Here is a 21,615-nt window from a genome sequence, read left to right on the forward strand (position 1 = left end):
CATTTTCACTGCAGTCCCACTATGTCGTGAACAAGGGATCCAACTCAATGAATATGAATGTTGTCATACATTTTTTGTATTTGGTGAATGAACTTATGAGTATACATGTATATGACAGTCATGTGATTTTTTTCAGATAATATGAGTTTGAATTTTAATTATTTAAAAAATAGGGAATTTTATTATAGTAGATCTAATATCCCGATTTTTGAATAATTTTTCAAATCTCGTATTCTTTGGAGAGAAAAAAAAACCACGACTGTCATATTTGGAGAAAATGACGTCACAATGGATATTTCCCGGCAAGGGAGCTAACTCTGTAATATGAATTAATTGATAACAAAATTTATTGTATATCAAAAATATATATTGACAGAAATTCAGGTACAGTAATTTATCTAAATATCATCTATTGATATCAAATTTCTTATTACCGTTATTTTTTTTCTTGAAAAAAATCACGATAATAAAATGATAAATTATTGTGTTGCAGTTCCGCGTTTGCTTTCTCCGCACTCCGTTTTTTCAATTATTACATAATTTAATGGCGACCACCATGAACAACAACGCGGATGACGACGATCTACTTACAGCGGAAATGAGTAAGTTATAAACTATAGTTACATGTATATAGCCGATGTCCTTATCTCGCCGTGATCCAAATTTCACCTTTTTATGAGAACAATGGATAATTTTGATTACTATGACGTCAGTAATAAAATCAGACAACAAATTACATCTACCTTATAATCGACCTACTTCATCATATTGAAGATCATGTCGATATTATTGAAGGTGTGGCTATGAACAGAGCAAGAGAAGAAAATAATTAAATTAGAGATGAAAGACGGGGTTTGAAGGAGTCAAGCGACTTTGAGATTACAAGATCTGGCGGAAGAGAGTTCCAGTCTTGGATAGTGCGGGGAAAGAGTGTGGGAGTGTCGGTAGGGCGTAACTGTGAGGTCAAGTATTGGTCTTTTTTAGTGATTTTAAAAAGCATATTTAGCCTTGCGTTTTTTCTTCAAACCGATAAATAATTATAAGCTAGGCCACTCTAGGTGTTCAAGCATGTCACTAACGCTTGTGGTGTTATGGAAACTGTTAGTGACATATAAAGCAGCTCTGCGTTTGGACCATTTCTAGCTTATATATGTCTCCCTTCTGGTATGGGTCCTACACTGTACAAGCACATTCAAGTGTGGGACGTACTTAAGATAAATGTATGCTTGTTCTTTGATCTTTTTTTAATTAATTTTTAGATTTCATCTAATAAAGCCAAGGGTCTTATTGGCTGTGCAGGTGATGTTGCTGATGTGGGAGTCCCATTTTATGTCGTGTTGGATTGTTAGGCCCAGATATTTTGCCTTATCAGTGTGTTCCAAACAGTGACCATGAAGATAATAATTATATTTTATGGCAGGTTTAGTCTTGGTAATCGAAAGAATATTACATTTCTGGGTGTGGAATTCCATTTTCCACCTTTTTTCCCAGTCAGCAAGTTTATCTAGATCATTTTTGAGTGTTTCTGAAACTTTTTATTGATGTAATTGTTATGTACGAGATAGTGTCATTGTCGAACAATCTAACTGAAGATGAGAGGTGAAGTGGCATATCATTAATGTAATATAAGAATATTTTTCAGATATTACATCCAGGCAAAATAATGGCTTATTTGTGCCATTTCTTAGCTTATTAATTAGTATAGCATCGATTCGGTGGCATCGTGCACGTGACATGAAGTTAACAGTTATACATACCACATAACACAACATAACAATTTATATTACCAGTCTATTATACTTGATAAAGTTGAAGATATAAGATGTACTTTATAAAAAAATTACCGCTTGATTTCAGTCTTATTATATAATTGTGAAAAAAGTCATTTTTAGGGGGTAGGGGTATAGAGAGGCTAATGATTCAAAAATTATGCTGTCATTTTTTTTCATATTCTTTCATCGTAACCCAAACAATTGTCTAATTATTGTAGACAATAAATAAAGAAAATTAAACCACACAATTTTTTGAAATTAGGTATTTAAGTTGAAATTCAAATGCAAAAATTGGCCCTTTTAAGGCCTCATTTATATGCATTCACATAAAAAAAAATCACAATTAATGTATTCTTTAAAGTGGAAACAACACTGAGGTCATTGATAGCCATATAAACTTACATATTAAAGATAAAAAATGTTGTTGTTTGTAATATTTCGGTCAATTACCAAGCTTTGAAAATATGTGTGTAAAATTGTATTTTGAGAAAAACATATGGTAAAGTAGGGATATTTGGAGTACAAAATTTCCAAAACTGCATGGTCAAATTGAATAGCCCACCATCATCATGATGGTGGGCTATTCAAATCGCCTTTCGTCTGTGGTCCGCCCTTCCATCCGTCCGTCCATTTACAATTCTTGTTATCGCTATTTCTCAGAAAGTACTGAATGGACCATTCTCAAATATCATATGTAGGTTCCCCTAGGGCCCTAGTTGTGCATATTGCGTTTTGGGACCGATCAGTGAACAAGATGGTCGCCAGGCAGCCATCTTGGATTTTGATAGTTAAAGTTTGTTATCGCTATTTCTCAGAAAGTACTAAAGGGATCTTTCTCAAATTTCATATGTAGGTTGCCCTAGTTCAAATAAAAGCCTTAATTAATAAACAGTTTATCAACCAATCTTTCGGTGAGAAAATTTTAAAGAAAATTAAACGAGGGGAAATTTTTAGGCCTAACTGTATTGAACCACCTTAATCGTGAATTTGAAATAAAATTAGAATCTCAAACTTTTCAATGGTGGTAATGGTGTAAAATTATTATCTTCTTTAACTGAAGAAAACTACTAATATAATTTGTCTTCTCCTAATTTGGGAAATTGAATAAGGAATAATTTAGAGGTTTTGTCATCGGGTATGAGGCTGAAATTTGGCTCCAAATCACACTGAAATAAGCCCTGCCAGATATCTAATTATGAGATCTCAATGGCAATGAATATTGTTTTTAAACAAGAAGATAGTGGCATGAAACAACCCGTGAAAGGTAGTACAAAATTCCTTTGATAATCAAAAATTGTTTGACTAACACATCACAAAATATAACTGACCTATGATATTCAAAATCTAAACGCAAATGCGAATTGGTGTACATTAGTATTTGGATTTAAGATTTCATTACTTTTGTTTGTTTGTTTGTTTGTGTTTCACGGCCCATCGACAAGTAAGGTCATTTAGGGCCAAACTACACGCGTCGTGTAGCAGGACAGAAGATGAATAATGGTTGTATGTAAAAGATAAGGATAAGACATAGGTAGCCAAAATGAGAACTGAAAAACACAGATTGTAAAGTTTGATTTTATAAAAAGATTGTATGGGGTATTAATTTTGGTTTGAACTCATGAGAAAACTCATGCAATGTTGATGAAACGACAAGATGTAATTTTTGTTATTTTGTAGCTATTGATGTGTAATACCATATGATTTAATTATTTAGAGCATGTTTGCTTTGGATCTTTTCTAGATGAATGGGAACCACCGAGTGAAGCAGAGATGAAAATCATAGCTGCCCGAAGGGAAAGATCCGACAAAATAAGTAAAATCATGGGAGACTACTTGCTTAGAGGTTATAAAATGCTGGGCATTGTTTGTGACCTGTGTTCGGTAAGTGCATGTGTACCGGTACTTTATAACTTAATAAACCTATATATTGTGAAACTGTTCGTTACAGTTAAATCAAGAAAAGCAGCAGAACATATGATCACATTTATATATACTTACTAACATATAGGTGACATGTGTACCATCAATAAACTTGTCATAATTAGAATTTCTTCTCAAGTTCTTTTAGTGCAATTTAGCTTTATTTAACTTGCCTGAAGTGATCTTGACATGATTCCAACCAAATTTTGTCAGTTTTTCGGGTTGATCTGAAATATAAAATGACCACCATGGCCACCATCTCGAAAACAGATTTGGAACTTATTCTTCTCAAGTTCTATCAGTGCAATATAGCTGAAACTTGCCTGATCCAGGTATGGTCCCAATAAAGTTATTTTTGGGGTCATTCCCAAATCCATGATAACCACCATGACACCATATCTACCTAATTTTCTATTTGACTGTTGCCAAGGTTGTCAAAATGACCTTGTTTATCAATATATTCTATCGTTATGTGTGTACTGTTAAATAGAGTATCAGTGACAGTTCTCAAATTAAAGATCCATCCTATGTATGGAATTGTATTTCAAAAATTAAAATGGCTGTGTTAATTTCGTTTGCTACCATATATAATAATTATAAATGTGTAATGAAGGAGTTGTTTTTCATAGTTATATACATGTATATGATAGAAGGTTTAATAAAACGTTTGTAGACTGAGTATTTGGTCAACATGTGTTACGTTGAACTCTCGGACCAAACTGTTAAAGTGGTCCTCTAGGTTAACATAACTCATATGCTAACCTCAAATTCTGTCATCAAATGTATTCTGTATTTGCATATTACATATATATATAGTTATCTGTCCTTTCCAGTAGGTATTGATAATGATGTCATGTGTTTACGAGTGTTACATTATACTTTTTGGGAGAAAATGTCGGTAAGTTTCGCTCACATAATGTCATGATAGGTGGTTTTATATATTAATTAGACCATTCTGATGGAGACAAAGGCTGGGGAAAAATACTGTATTACCTGTAAGGAATTGGATGCAGACAATGACAAGGATGATCCTGGTAAGTATGTCAAAATGGTAAACAAATCAAGACCTTTTTGTTAAGTCATGTTGACTAGGGATTCCTAGGGTAGAGACAGAGTCTGGTCAAACTCTTTGTCTTAGTTTGTAAAGTGAGAGTCTGGTCAAACTCTTTGTCTTAGTTTGTAAAGTGAGAGTCTGGTCAAACTCTTTGTCTTAGTTTGTAAAGTGAGAGTCTGGTCAAACTCTTTGTCTTAGTTTGTAAAGTGAGAGTCTGGTCAAACTCTTCATCTTAGTTTGTAAAGTGAGAGTCTAGTCAAACTCTTCATCTCAGTTTGTTAAGTGAGAGTCTGGCCGAACTCTATGTCTTAGTTTGTAAAGCCAGAGTCTGGTCAAACACTTTGCCTTAGTTTGTAATGTCAGAGTCTGGTCAAACTCTTTGTCTTAGTTTGTAAAGTGAGAGTCTGATCATACTCTACATCTCGATTTTAAAGTGAGAGTCTGGTCATACTCTACATCTCGATTTGTAAATTGAGAGTCTGGTCAAACTCTTTGGCTTAGTTTGTAAAGTGAGAGTCTGGTCAAACTCTACATCTCGATTTTAAAGTGAGAGTCTGGTCAAACTCTTTGTCTCGATTTGTAAATTGAGAGTCTGGTCAAACTCTTTGGCTTAGTTTGTAAAGTCAGAGTCTGGTCAAACTCTACATCACGATTTGTAAAGTCAGAGTCTGGTCAAACTCTTTGTCTTAGTTCGTAAAGTGAGAGTCTGATCATACTCTACACCTCGATTTTAAAGTGAGAGTCTGGTCATACTCTACATCTCGATTTGTAAATTGAGAGTCTGGTTAAACTCTTTGGCTTAGTTTGTAAAGTGAGAGTCTTGTCAAACTCTTCATCTTGATTTGTAAAGTTAGATTGAGGATTACCAAACAATATTCTGAAAACTAGAAAAAAACCAAAGCATTTGATTGGTTAATGATGTACTTTCCAAGATGGCTGCTCCCATACAGCTTCATTAAAATTCACAAAGGTCAAATAGGCTAAAATCTTCAAATGACTTCTTGTCATTTAATTACAGAGGCCTATAGAGACCTGATATTGGGCTTGTGAAATGTTGTAATAATGTGTAACTAAGTCTGTTAAAAAATAACCTTGGTATTTTAAGAGTTTAGGATCATGTAATTATTGGTTTTACTTGAGGGGGGAAACGATTATTTAAGTAAATTTTATCAGTACATAACAGTGACAGATGTATAAAGATCATTTTTCTGTGTGGAAACAATACATTAAGACAGCCAAATGATCAGAATTAAATTTTGATTTAGTCTTATCATATTTCTTTTATTTTCTAAATGCAGTTGTTTTACTATATTTCTTCTTGTTTCCTAAATTCAGTTGTAAATGCAATTGCCGCTCGATCCCAGGTTTCTGAAGGTAGCCATTCAACATTAGAGAATCACATCTCATCAGCGGTCGACATTTCCACGAGTGAAGATCATCAACCAGTGCGGGTCACCATGATGCCACGCGGATCTGGCCAGCCTACTACCACCTCCTCTACCACAGAGGTACATCACGTAGATATACCTCCTGTACTATCCTCTTCAAGTCACAGTTTCCCAGCCCCCAGGGATTGCCCCTCCCCAGGGCCAGTCACAGAGGTTAAGGCGGAGACTGTAGATTGTCTGTGCAGGAAACTACAGTGGGCGTCAGAACAGTTGAAATCCGAGACAAACCTTGTGCGCTGTACACAGCTTTGTGAATTTATTAAAGCTAGTGCTGATGCGATTCGTAGTCTCAAGGATCTGTGATGTATGAAGTTGTGTTGTGTGTCAAAAGCTCCAATATCCAAACTTTTCATATTCTCCTTTTCTGTATTTGCATATAACAGAGTTATCTGCCCTTGCAGGTAGGTATTGATTGTGACATCATGTGTTTATGAGCGTTACATCATACTTTTTGGAGAAAACGATGTGAATTGCGCTCACAAAATAACGACGTAACAGTCAGTGCCTACCGCAAGGGAGCTAACTCTGTAATGTGCAAAGATGGATTGTACTATTTGTCGACCTTCAGATTGATAATACTTTGTGATGGAATTATTTATTTATTGTCAGTACCAGTATTGATAAAGTACAAAAGTTTCATAATAAAGTATATGGCGAATTCAGTCAGAGCATGTATTGAAGTGTTGGTTCATATTAGAAATAAACAAGTTTTAAGGTGTAGGTGGTATCGCTGTGACCTTGCCCCAATTTCTCGAAACAGAAGTGCAAATTTAAGTCAAAGTTTTTCTCCTTATGTAACTTAATAAAAAAATTATGCCTTAAGTCAGTTTTTGACTTAAGTTTTTTTCAAAAAACACAATGGACACAAATGACCACATGTGGTGAGTTATTGCTAAAAGTAGATGGCTCTCCGCTATACATGCACACCAGCTAAGCCTTGTATCCCCATCCTATGATACAGCAATACTGAAAATCAGCCGTCTTTTTGTGTGAGATAAAAATTTTAATGTTTCACTGCTAATTATAGTTTGTGAAAATAAATGACCTAGAAATGGTTTCAACTACAAGTGAAATAAAGCTTTTCCTTGATGTCAACTGCCTATAGTGCATAAATGATAATCATCATTTAAACAATAACTGATGTTTAATTGTGTACCCGTATATGTGTGTTTTATTAACACTAAAGTACATATAGAGAATACACGGTTAGTATCTTACAATACAAGGTTTATTTTGGTGCAAGACGTAGGAAAGCCAAGATGACGAGGCTTTGCCGAGTCATCTCGGCTTTCCGTGTCGAGCACCAAAATAAAATTTGTATTGTAAGATACTAACCGTGTATTCTGTTTATCCTGCAACCATTATGGCATTCAAAATGAAAGCAAATTGACAGTTCCTTACTTTTTTTCCGCTCGAAGCGAGACGCTTCTTTGATGCGGAGGTAAAGATTCATTCACTTAACCGAATGAGAGTGTACTCCTTTTTACTGCCGTGGGAAATAAATAAGCGCATTCACAAACAGTAACCGTAATTCTATTCAGTGTGATATATCACTGAAAGGAAATGAAAATACTCAAATAACAATAAATACCCATTAAAAAATTACTTAACAATACATACCTTTGTCATGAGCCAAGAAAAAACGACACCGCCATACGAGATTTTCTATATTGGAAATAATGACGTCATTCGGTGAATGTGACGTCACGTTTTAGCGGGACTGAATGACGTTTCATTCACCAGAAGGTTCTAGTTCTGGGTCAAGTTAGAAAAAGTTCCGTCAGATATGGAACAAATTCAAGTGATCGTATTGACGGATAAAGCATATTGTATTGACGGATAAAGCACAAGTTTATCTGGCAGTAGTTATCGGTCAGTATGTGGGACAGTTGCAGGATAAAACAATTTATTTTGTTCTTGGTGCATGCACAATCAGTACTTTATTCCATATAGGACATAGTGCCAATATAACTCTTTTGGGACACACTTAATTATTTTTAAATATTTTCGTCTTGAAGTAAAATAAGAAGCTGAAAATTTTCAATGGTAGTAATGGTTTAAAGTAAATCACTTTTGTAACTGAAGAGAAATGCTGATTCGTCTACTGCTGTTTTTGATAGCGAAAAAATATGCTGCTACGTCAGCCGTTAAGCATCTTTAACTATAAATCATGAATTTATATCACCGTGAAATACAGTAGTTGTAAGGCATGTAAATTAATTTGCCACGAAAATAAGTTGATTTACAGTACTCGATAGATATGTAAACCGTATTCAACCCAATAAATGCCCACGGTATTGAAAAATGGGGAAATTGAAGGGTGCTTAATAGGACCAAATTTAGGCTAACATTTCACAAAATCATTGAACAGCTCTCAGTAAACATGAATTAATTTACATGAATAAAATTGAGAAATCTTCATGGTTTTAAGATTCAAATCATTGTTAGTGAAGTTGAGACCTCAAAAACGGGGAGGGGCGCTTATAGGGATGGAGACACTGATTGGGTCAAATACGGTAGTTTACATATAAGGGCTTTTAAAATAAAGTGACTGTTAAAGGCATTTGACCAATTGTTTTATTACTAAAAAAAACAAAAGATACTTTTCAAATGAAACTAAATAAACTGGTACATATTTCAATTTTATTGCAGATTTATTTGATGCAAAAACAAAACACATACTATACATGTTAACAGATAATTACAGTAAGAATTTTAAATAAAAAAATTCAAGTAAATTAGTTGATTTCAGAGACATCTTACATTTCTAGTGTACTCTGAAGTGTTTCCATGGATATAATTTCTCCAAAATAATTATTTGATTGGGACAATATTGTATTTGTAGATAAGAATACTTTTTACGTATGTACTTTTACAAATTCTGGTATTCGTGTTGAAAGAAGTATGGCGCATAGCGACCTGAGTAACCCAAATATGCCTAAATTTAAAAATCTAAAAATGAATAAAGAAATAAGAGGTTTATTAATACTTTTGCTTTACATCTTAGTTTGTTAATTGCTGTAGTAATTATCAATCAACCTCAAAGTTGCATCATTGTGCAATTTGTGACTTAATTTTTCCTCAATAATTATTTTCATATAAACCATCAGATGATCAACTTTTACTGAAATACAACTTTAATCCTATTCCTAAAAAGGGGTCCGCTGGTAAATTAATACCAGCTAGGCTGTGTTCAAATCAAAATCAGAACAACCCTCAGTATCAAGTCTGTTTAGCTCATTTGGTTGAGTAGCTGCATGGCAATCAAAAGATTCAATGTTCAATCCTCCAAAATGTCTGCTAATCATTTTTTTTTTGACAAGAATTTTGCTTTGTCAAATGAAAAGAAATTTTCAAATTTTGAATTATATGCGATGACAAATAAATTATATTATTCAAATAAAAAGAAATGAAAACTACTTATCAGAAAGAAAATGACAATACATTATTTTCATTCAGTATCTTTCCAGTATAAAATGTAAACATTGTGCCGGGTCAACCCTGTTAGGCAACAAGTCATTATGGATTAGTAGTTTAAAATACACTTTAAATTTCTATAGATATTTCAATCACATAATTACTCTATTCGACCCAATAAAGGCCCCCTCCCCCCTTTTTTAGGCTTCAACTTCATTTACTTCGAATAAAATGCAGACAGAAAATATGAAAACTGTATTGGCTTCATTACTGATTTATTTTGCGAATTGATTTAAATGGCTTACTTTGTAGAATAATTTTATGAACGGCTAGTCCGATTTGTTTCTATTAAGCACCCCCCTTATTTGCTTTATTTTTAAGCGCCCTGGGCACTTATTGGATCGAATAATATACTATTTTATATATTAATATTTTGGCATTTGCCGTTTTAATGAATCAATAAAATAGATTCAATTTTGGACCACGAAAATCCATAATACATCATGTGAGATTTCAGTTTTAGTACATTTTAGCATGGGCAAAATTTGTGCCTGGTCGAAGTCGTTACAGACGGAAAGTGACCATTTCTTTTTAAGGTTCAATATGGCAAAAACATAGTTCATTCTTTTGCAAATTCTGTTTCATCAAATTTCACCAAACCTATTTTTTAGCAACTCTAGCCAAGAAATAAGTAAACTAAGATAGGATAGTAATTATTTACAACATCGCTATGTATATGCAACATTTCACAATTGTCTTAGTGCAATGGAAACATCTGACATAATCTAGATTGTTTGTTTGATATATATAAAAAAAACAAATAGAAAGCTTTATTTTTACATCATTAAATTTTGTGATAAACAGAACATACACAGGGAATATATCTTCAGGTCAATTTGATCTGAGATATCTTGATCTGAAATTCACATGAAGATATGCCCATGTAACACTTGTGACTTGTTACCAAAATACACCTGTCATAAAGCCCATGAAACATGAAAATATTATTCCATTTTTACTCACAACAAAATAATTATTGTAAATTAAAGGCCCAATTTTCAAATTTGCCTGAATTATTTTAATTATTCAAAAGAATTTTTAAGAGAGAAAAACCTTGCTCAAATAATAATAATAGGAAGTTGGTAATGATATGGAAACTTGATTTAAAAAATCAAAAATGTAAAATACATGTAGTAATCTAATGGTGGGGACAGCAAACCGAAGTTTGCCAACCTTCTTTAAGTATGCCCGAAAATAAAGTGTACCATATGACTTAAACAATAAAACCTGTTATGAACGAAAGACACTTATCCTGCATATCGTTTTATCTACATAAACTGGCCAATTGCCGATTTTGATATTTTACATTGTAGATGTTTTGATAGATTCAGCAGGAAATTTATAATGACTTTGTCTTAGTGTCACATTGTCACTTCTGATCAATTAGAATAAAAGCAGCATTATTGACTTCATTAAGACTGTTAGGTCTTCAAATTCTGGCAACATATACTTATAGATTTAAATAAATTGTGACAGAAGAAATGTTTTAAATGTATACGATATGTAAACTTCTTAATACATGTATACTGCAAACCAACTTTCTTTCGCGTGCGATTTATTTGCGAATTTTATATCCGTGAATTGATACCTTCCATAATTCTTGCACAATTATATTTAATGAAAATTTCATTCAATGCTAAAGATGCCAAACTTGATATCCGTGAAAATGTTTTGAAACGGAAATCGCAAAATTTAGTAGCCGTGACAGAAAGTTGTTTTACAGCAACTTAATTTTGCATGTGATTAAATTACGCATTATTCCAGAGCGACAAGAAATTAAATAGGCATTTAAATGTGAAATTAAGTAGGTTGACATTACTTGATGTATAGTGATCGTAACATGATAAAATATTTCTTATGTTTGTTACAAACTGGCTTCACAAATATTTCTTTGATTGGTACAGTGTATCAATCAAATCTTGTATCTTAAGTGACTGTAAGCTCTGACACAAGTATGAATGTTACCATAAGTGGTAGATAGCTCTGACACAAGTATGAATGTTACCATAAGTGGTAGATAGCTCTGACACAAGTATGAATGTTACCATAAGTGGTAGATAGCTCTGACACAAGACTAAATGTTAACATAAATGACAGAAAGCTCTGACACAAGTCTGAATGTTAGCATAGGTGGCAGATATAGCTATGACACAAGTCTGAATGTAAGCATAAGTGGCAGATATAGCTATGACACAAGTCTGAATGTTAGCATTGCGGGTCTACACTGATACACTTAAATGTTCACAGCTTGCAAAGTTCCAAGCACGATCAACCACAAATATAGGTAATGAAAAGGTATTACTTTGTGTTCAGCCCGAAATAGGATTTATACAAGCACAATAGATCTTCCGAAGGCTTCAAGAGCTCCTTTGTGTCATCACTTGTAAGCCTTTCAGTATTGGTAGTGTCAAATACTGGCCAGTGAGGCGCCTTGTCCCAGAATTCGGAGTGGAAGAAAGGAGTGAACGGGATCAGGACTTCGTTGTCATCTGGCGCATTTCTCAGTTCCTGACGCCATTGTTCTAGAGGAAGAGGTGTTAGACCCATTCCTTTGAAAATGTCTTTAAATGGAATTGTCTGAGGGTTGAATAAGTGGTACACTTGTTCATGTTCGTCACTTTCGTTACAGATCTTCAGTGCGATCTCTACCATTGCCTTGGCGACATAATCCACGGGCGTAAGATCATAGGGGAAGTCCATGTCGGGGAAAGATCCCAACTGTGCCATACCAATCAAGGTTGAGGCGAAAAGATCGTTTCTTGGACCGGCACCATCGACTGAGCTACCGGATATCCGCGCTGGACGAAATATAGCACCACCAGGTAGGAACTCCAACGCTTGCATGATGAGTTTTTCACTTGCCCACTTACTCTTCCCGTAACCTCCCTCCAAGCTGCATGGGTCTTCACAGAACTCGGATTCATAGCACATTCGATTTGTTGGTGATGTTTTAGGTGAGCTTTGAGGGAAGAGGAAAACGCTGAGAGATGAAGTTGAGAATATGTACTTAAGTGTACCAGTGACGGCGAACTTAATGAATTCCTTGGTGCTGTCGACATTTGCTATCTTGTGGTCATCATAACCACTGTTGAAGTTCATTTTGGCAGCGTTCATGAAAACAACGTCAATGACGTTACAAAGTGCTGAGTAAATGTCCGGAGCTATGCCGAGATTTTCTTGTGACAAGTCAGATATCACAACAGCGATTCTGCTTCCATATTCAACTTTCCACAAATTGTACTTTCTAAGGTTTTCCACGATCCTTCCGTAGCCTCTAGTTTCTGTAGATTCTCGTACCATGCAGCATACATGAGCGTTCGTCTGCTCAAGAATCTCTGACAGAAGATAAGCTCCAAGAAATCCTGTCACTCCAGAAATCAGAACGTTTCGTGGAAATTTCATGGAACATTTCTGTACAAATGCGGAAAAGTGACTGAATTTTACAGAACCTCGCCTAGCATGTTGTGGCATTATCCGTGGATCTAGAAAAGAATCTTTTAGTATTTCCTGACGAAGGTCACCAATGTCATTTGATTTATTTTGAGCAGCTCTTCGGAGCATGTCTTTCTTCCTTTTTATTATATCGCTGAACTCTTCGATTGTGTCTGCCATTCCTAAGTCTGTAAACGATAGCTGAACATGGAGCTTGTCTTCAAATGATCGTTGTAGAAGCACAAGCTGTAGGGAGTTCCCGCCGAGTTCGCTAAAAGACGTCTGTCGATGAAAGTCATGTACGGCGGATTCATTCAACTTCAGAATGTCGCACCAGAGATTAGCAATAGCCAATTGCGTTTCATTTAAGTGACTTCCTCCCCCAAATTTCTTTTGTTCGTGTACGGATTCATCTTTTTCCAACAGTTTCCTGTCAATTTTGCCATTTAATGTCATCGGGAAATCGGTCACCTCGACTTTTTTAATGAAGGTAGGTATCATGTATTTCGGAAGAGCCTTCGTCAAGTACTCTCGTAACTCGGACAGAAAGACGAAAGACGGTGCCACGTATGCCGCTATACTGACTTCTTTGGATTGGTTACACTTATGGGGTACAACAACTGCGAGCTCAACTTTTGTGTGTTGAATCAGAACCTGTTCGATTTCGCTGAGATCAACTCGCTGTCCTCTTACTTTTATCATGTCATCCAATCTGCCAACATAAGTGATGTTACCGTCCTTTGACTGAAATGCATGGTCGCCGGTTTTGTATAACAGGCATTGCTGATCAGTGATAGGATTCTGTATGAATCGTTCTGGGTTGCGGTGAGCTGCATGGCCGATGTAACCTTTAGATACGCCAATACCTCCAACATAGATCTCGCCGACAACATCGGGAGGGACTGGTTTCATGAAGTCATCGAAGAGATACACACACATTCCTGGTATTGCTTTACCTATGGACAGATCTTGAGTATCATCGAATTGGGCATGAGAAGGCTTGAACTCGTAACACGTCGCACAGACAGTTGTTTCTGTTGGGCCGTAAGCGTTGAAGAATTGTGTTGTCTTGTTGTCAACTGTCCATTTCAGGGCAGTCCCTAGCGAACATGCTTCTCCGGCAGTTATAACCTTCGACAGTTTCGGCAGCTCGTTTGGACTGTATAAGTTGAGAGCAGATGGTGGTAGAGTTATGGTGTTTACATCCAAGTTGTTCATGGTATTTACAAATTCTTGCCCAAGACGTTCCTTTTCACTAAGGGTTACTAATGTCGCTCCAGAAAATAAGGCGGTAAACATTTCGGATATAGTAGCGTCGAATCCGATTGAAGCAAATTGTGCGATGACATCGTGGCTCTGAAGACCCCAGAAACTTATCTGGGCTTTAGCAAGATTGATGACACCTGAATGGGTTACTTTTACTCCCTTAGGCCTACCAGTTGATCCGGAAGTATACATTACGTAACAGACATTTTCATCTGTCATCTGAGTTGCATTATCTCCTTGTGATTGGAAGTTCTCGACGCCATTTGCAGGGTTGTCTCCATTTGATGCAAAGTTGACCTCCTCATTCATTTTACCATTTTGTGTGTTTTCATTTCTTAAATCGTCGTTTGCAGCTTTAGGGGTGTTTTCCAATCTCAATTGGTTGGTTTGTAATTTCACAAGCATCACTGCATCGCGATCAATCGGTACAGCATCTGACCCGACTGGTTTCACATCAAAGCCTTTAGACTTTAAATTGTTATACACTGAGGCAGTTATTAACATACTCTGTACTCCCGCGTCTCGTACAGTGAAGACTAGTCTATCTTCTGGATAGTCAAGAGGAAGTGGTAGGAAAGCACGACCAGCTTTCAAAACTCCAAGGACAGAAAGAACATATTCCATTGAATTTTGTATATGAAGGCCAATTATTGTTTCATTTTCGTTCGTTCCCTCAAGAAGAAGTGAAATCTTTCCTACTAAATTGTTGCAGGTTTCGTATGTGCAGCTTAGTGTTGTTGAACGAAGAGCTATATTATTTGGAGAAGCTTTACACTGTTCTTCGAAAACGTCATAAATCCTTTGCGTAGATGGTTTGAATGCAGGTGGTTGTTGATACAGCAGCTTTAACTCTGCATCAGGTACAAGGTTGGTCTGACACAATGACTGGTTCAAGCCCTTTGAGGCGACATATCGGAGAAATGTTGGGAAATGTTGAAGAACGTCATTGACGTATTGGAAATTCTTGCCAAGTTTTTCTTTATACATCAAATGCATCTTTTGGCCATCTTCGTTGAACAATAGCAGTATATTGCAGTCATGAAGAGCATGTTGTGCTATGGCAATAGGCGACGCATGTTTCGGGAGGTTACCTATAGCTATATTATGATTTGGTGTTCGTTTCTGTCCACGAAGCTCTGGATATCTATAGAACATGTCAACCAGAAATGATCGTGCGTCTCTATAAGTCTCTATCATCACATAAAGATCGTGCATGACGACATGTGTTTTCTCCTGAAGATCAACCGAGAACACTCCTGGGCAGATGTCAGAGTAGAGCTGACGAGCCATCTCTGGTATACTGGACTTGTCTGCTAGGATGCCAAGAGACACATTCGAGTTACAGGTCATTCGACCTATAAATGCAACAAATGCGGATACAAGGAGTTCGCGAGTGTGGGTATGAAAGGTATGTCCATTCATGTTCGGAACTGGCAGCGGAATGACGATAGACTTCACATTGACATCCGTTGAAACATCTATGATATCCGCAACTACATTCATCCTCTGTCGAAAAAAAGTTGTAGGTTCATAGACTTTCAACTTTCGTCTCCAAAACGCTTCTTTCTTTCTTATTTGCGTCAGATGTTGCGTGTCAACCACAAAATTGCTTGATAGCTTTGCACCAATGTATATTCCAAGTTCTCTATATTCAGAAGGTGATAGATAGGATCCGTCTAACTTTGTGATGGACAACAAAACTGGATTTCCTCGTGTTGTGACCACCAAAGTGTCGTCAACAATATCTATGATCGTTCCATCTTGTTTAGCGTTCGCATCATGAAGCGACTGCGATTCTTCAACATTTGTGACGAGAACGAAATCTCCAGTTGATGTTATTATTTTTGGACTTCCCAGCGCATTATCATGGTTGCCGAACTCAAGTCCTCTTCCAAGGTTGCATATCTCTGCACAGGTCAAACTGAAGTTTAGAACTCCAACATTAGGCGGTATAGCATGTAACCCATAATACGACCTCCCAACGCCGAGTTGTTTCGTTCGAGTTATGTTACCGTTCTTAATCTGTTTTAGGAGAATCTGGAATGCAGATTTTGCTGCTTCTTGGCACTTCATATTTAGTGTGAAAGCGGAATCACTACGGTCAATTTTGACTTCTTTAAACTGGAGAATGTCGCCGGTATCGATTCCCGTTTCAACGACATGCCAGGAGATGCCATGGTGCGTCTCATCGTTGATGATAGCCCAGCTGGTGGCATGAACCCCGGCGTAAGTCGGTAGTGGCGAATCATGGTAGTTGATTGACAATCGTTTAGGTATTTTCAGTACAGCCTCGGTTAAAATTCGGGGGTTCGAGATGCTGAATAGATACTCAACTGAAATATCTTTTAAAGCATTTTCAATATTTGCTCCCCTTTTCCAGTGAAGTATTTTTTTCTCGTCACAGAAGGTTTTAACTGTTGCTGTGTCGGTGAAGACGGCTAATACTGTAAAGCTGGCATCTACCAAATATTGTAGGCATGAAAGTAGCAGATTACCTTCCCCTATGACCGCACAGGAGATTGGCAGGTCGGGAGTGGGAACTGGGACACACTCAGGAACAGAAATAGCAGGCATCCTGATAGAGTACCTGAAACACATTAATGGGTTGCAGGTGAGTGTTGGACTGAGGTTTTTTCAATAGGGTAAATGGTATTGGTAAACTAATTCAAATTTTCGATACGAACTCATTATTTGTTTATGGGCAAACTCAGACAGAGGTCCTACGCTGCAATTGAAATCTAACCATGGACTGAACCCAGGTAAAATCATCATATTACTTAAATGCAAATGTATGCGTGGTTTTGGAGTTGTGCGTTTCTATCTATAACACTATTGCTGTTGATTTGAATTTATTTTCATAGTAGATATATATCTGAGGATCTATGATACAAATTGGTCTGAATATCTGTGTAGTTACATCTGATGATTTATCGACACAGGTAGTCAATAGATTACGGTGATGGCCCGGGTTATGATTTGATACTGTAAATCAACTTTCTTTTCGAGGCTACTAAATCTCGCGATTTCCATTATAAAATATTTTCGCAGATTTAAACTTGAATGCACTCAAGATATCTTTGAATTTAATCGTGCAAGAATTTTCTAAGAAATCAATTTCCGGAGATAAACTTTCGCGAATTTACCTTGATTGTACAAAAAAGTTGTTGGTTTACAGTATTGGTTTTGATGAAAGCTTGTAACAAAATATCTGTGCATTTTAATAACTCAGAAGAAATGGTTTAAGTTGAAAATCAAATAAAAACGAAACACGAAATAAACAGATTCCCAGATTCGGGCATCTATTACTACTACTTACTGTTTTGGCGAGTATATATGAAAAATCATTTGTCTTAAATGAATACTTATGCAAATAAATACCATTTAAATACTTTAAAACACTATTCAGTAATGGAATTTATATCCTCGAATCTGATTCTATAACGTTTTTGCTTTTTCAACTCAATACACTTGTAAGTATCCTAATTCAATTTTTAGTATTAACCTATATAAAAAAATGCATATCATATAAAGGTCACCCTTTTTAAATCAGAAAAAAATAGGTCCGAGTGGTAACTATTTTGCCTCATTTAAATTAGTTTTTTATTCTTTGATATTTTGGCATGAAAAAAAATGTGCTCAAATTACACTCAAGTGCAAAAAGAAAGTCACAAAAGTGATTATTTCCAACATTAACTCGATCATTCCCACAATGATAATGAACCTAATAATAAATATATACCCGCTACAGCAAAAATTAACTCGATACTGATGAAACATTTTGTCAGAGAGATGTTTTAGAAAAAAAATAATTGAAGTCAAATTGGCTAGACTCAAAACAAAGAAATTTTTTTTTAAAATGGCCGCAAAATAAGTAATATCTTAAGAACTTCTACAAGCAATAACATTCATTTTTTATGGGTAACTTTGCACATGACAACTTGTTACAGTATTGATAATTTCTTATTTTGAAAATCTCAAAACTTCCTTGATCTATGTTGAAAGAACACATACTTAACCCACTAGTACAAAACGCGACACTATTGACAATGGGTAGTTTAGATATATGAAATTGGAGAAAGGTACCTTTAGAGTACTTTCTGAGATAAATACTCTATAACAAACTAGATTGTGCAAGAAACTAATTCAAAACACATGCTTAAAATTCGAGATAAATCTCTTTAGAGCCTTTCATTGTTAGCTAGGTACGAAAAGTTTTCCTTCAGTACTATCACAAAATTAACAACAGTAAAAGTAATTTTTTAAAAATATATATCATGGCGATTTGTGGAAATCAAACTTCTGTTGTTTTATCTTTTATTAAAACATGACTCATTTGAGGGCATTTTAAAATGTATGCTTATGATTTGTAGAAACGAGGAAAAACACTTTTTTTACTTCAAAATTTTCACTTGAATCGCCATTGCGACAACAATTTTAGATACAGTAAAACCCTGTTATGTCGCCATCCGTTTACCGCAAAACCCGCTTATCGCCATGAATTTATTCCTCCATACAAATACACCTGTTATACCGCCAAACCCGCCTACCGCCATCCACCATCACATTCGCGGAACAAATGCTTTCTGTTTATTTTTTGCTTTTTATTGCAGTTAATTATTTTGATTTGCCGAAAAATAACAAATATTATAGCGAAACAAAAATCTAACACACTGACCACTAATTTTGAAGTTGGTATTAGAACCTTTATTTCGTCTACAATTCCAAAATTAGATAATCAGAATTTTGTATGAAGCGTTAAATTTGTAAAAAAAAATTAGAATAATTTGGTCTGCAAAATTTAGGTGTATGGGGTGAAACATACAAGTGTTCTGAGCAAATAAAACGAATTGACAACGTGTTAGTATTATTTTTTCAATATAACACCTTTTACAAGTATGTGAACAATCATACATATCATTTTTTTTAGTTTCAAAAGAAAAGAAAAAAAAAACATTGACTTTTTTTCCCAATTTTACATGCCTGAAAACATTTGACATTGCATTTCAGTTAGAACGAAATTTGCTGGATAATAAACCTTGTACAATTCGATGATTGACAATATAATTTTTAAATCAGTATAATATAGCCGATATTGTTGGCGATAAAATACAACTGTTTGAATAATCGTACAAATATGATAGGAAATTCTGCAAATGATTGAATATTAGGCAATAAGGATGTATTCTTCTGAGGTTTCAGTCCCTTTGAAGTCTCGTTTCGACAATGAAATTTTCAAATAAAATCTATCAATATCTGTAGCAAGTTGCCAGTTGCAAATTTTGTCAAAAAATTACATTTCTGTTTTTAGTAGATATTTTATACAGGGATTTTAAGAAATGACCCATTTGGCGGCCATTTTGAAATAGTGTCTTTTTTCATTTGAGTAGAGCCACAGTTTTACCATTTTTTACTAAAATTGTTTTTACTTGAATCATCACTGCACCAGTATTTTTAGCTGTATCAAGCTAATATTTGCTGTAAATCTTTACTGGGTTCATGGTTATTAAAATATTGAGCATTAATGTGTGAATTGATACACTTGTCACTGTATTTTTTACATTTAATGGTAATTTCAGCACTTTTCTTTTTTTTACTCTAAAATACTGAAAAATAACAAATATTCAAATGGGGCAAAAAAGTAAGCACACGGACCCCCATGTTTCTGTCTGATTTAGAAAGAACAACCCGTTCCCTGTTGATATGCAAAATACCAGAACTTTTTCTATAAAGGGATAAATTTGGCAAAAATGGCTGGAAATAGTGCATTTTGTATCTCACAATTAAGATGTATTGGTAGCATATGTTATTATTCTTAGAAAAAATATTAGTCTTATTGATCAAAACTGATATATTTTTAAAGAAGACTACTGGAAAATAAATTCTACAAACATCCATACATATCAAACACCTCGTTAGGAAATTATGGCTTTTATCTCTTGTGTATATGGTCAAAACTGCAAAATTTCCATAAAATCCAATATTTTGTCAACTAGGTATCTTTGAGTGACGATAGCTCAAAAACGAGCACATGGACATACTTTTTTACATCTATTTTCGTTTATGGTATGAACTCCTATTTACAAAAATCTATAAGAGAAAAAAGTTTAATACAAGAAAATTTTGGCTTCTTAGAGGAGTACATCCTTAAAGATGCTTCATCACCATAAATGATACCCATCATTTGAACAATAACTTATGTCAAATTGTGTACATATGTGTACAAAATACATATAAAATAATATCTTTTACTTTTGTTGATGGATACGCAATCATTTCATCATTCCATATAGGGAATAGTGTCATTGCGGGTTTTTTTCAGGACGCAATTAATTATTTCTAATGTTTTCATTTTTAAGTTAAATTAAAAGCTCAAATTTTACAATGGTGGTAATAGTGTAAAGTAACTTTTTTAAGTGAGAAAAATAATAATTCGTCTGCTCTTGTATTTGATAGCGTAAACAGTTACCATTCATCAGCGGTGTAGTATCTTTTAGGTATAGGTATATTAATTTAATCAGAAGTCATTCTATTCGTCTGGGCGACTTAACATGTCATGATGATACAGGTTCATACATGGGGAATGCGATGAAAAAACATATGGTCATTTCAAAATTTGTTTTAATTTGATTTCATTTGATTATTTTCAATTAATACTGAACTATGTCAATGAGCTTCATTAATCACATTTACCAACAATGAAAACATAATTTACTTACCACTATGTATGCTTTCTTAACCCGAATACTGCCATGATTTCAAGCACTTTGGTTATCTGTTGATATACTGTTGTCCAGGTAATGTTTGCTCCAATATGAAGAGGTTTAATTTGATGACCATTGGCAGTGGACCTCCTTTATCTACCTTTGGAAGCTTTGCATTATCCGAAGTCAAACTATCCCCTGTGACCTTTAACCACTGGCAGGTGAGTCGGTACAAATGGCTGGACATGACTCCGGACATACACTGACCGATATCAGTAGAGAAGATTTGGGCAACAGTAAGTTGCACTTATGACACATTTGAAAATGTTTGTGGAGGCGGGGGATACCGAGGAGATAAGAGTGATGAATTATTTCTAAGACATGACCATGGGCTCCAAATTGTATAGCGTCTTTAGTATATCACCCGTCCGTCTGTACGTATCGCTACGTTTTTATATAAATACCTCTACTTCCTAGAAAGTATTGAGGATGACCTTATCAACTTTCACATATAGGCTTTTCTTGATCCCCACTGTCCAAATTAC

At 35.1% G+C, this 21,615-nt stretch overlaps 2 protein-coding genes across 3 annotated transcripts; one reads left to right on the top strand and one right to left on the bottom strand.

Moving 5' to 3' along the window:
- The first annotated feature begins 464 nt into the window (after window positions 1-464).
- Window positions 465-6,862, top strand: LOC138317571 (protein ZNRD2-like). 2 transcript variants are annotated; one of them, XM_069259337.1, is made up of 4 exons: window positions 465-602; window positions 3,514-3,653; window positions 4,642-4,726; window positions 6,082-6,862. In XM_069259337.1, the coding sequence occupies exons 1-4, from the start codon at window positions 545-547 to the stop codon at window positions 6,495-6,497; spliced, it is 699 nt and encodes a 232-aa protein (XP_069115438.1). In that variant the 5' UTR covers window positions 465-544; the 3' UTR covers window positions 6,498-6,862. The 2 variants fall into 2 exon arrangements, with proteins under 2 accessions (XP_069115438.1, XP_069115439.1); XM_069259338.1 differs by lacking the exon at window positions 465-602 and adding an exon at window positions 1,281-1,299.
- Window positions 6,863-11,363: 4,501 nt separating this feature from the next.
- Window positions 11,364-21,173, bottom strand: LOC138317570 (uncharacterized). The gene is made up of 2 exons (XM_069259336.1): window positions 21,086-21,173; window positions 11,364-16,956 (listed from the first exon to the last, which is right to left on the bottom strand). The coding sequence occupies exon 2, from the start codon at window positions 16,941-16,943 to the stop codon at window positions 11,970-11,972; it is 4,974 nt and encodes a 1,657-aa protein (XP_069115437.1). The 5' UTR covers window positions 16,944-16,956; window positions 21,086-21,173; the 3' UTR covers window positions 11,364-11,969.
- Window positions 21,174-21,615: the final 442 nt, after the last annotated feature.

Source organism: Argopecten irradians, chromosome 3, assembly GCF_041381155.1.
Source record: "Argopecten irradians isolate NY chromosome 3, Ai_NY, whole genome shotgun sequence".
Taxonomy (NCBI): Eukaryota; Metazoa; Mollusca; class Bivalvia; order Pectinida; family Pectinidae; genus Argopecten; species Argopecten irradians.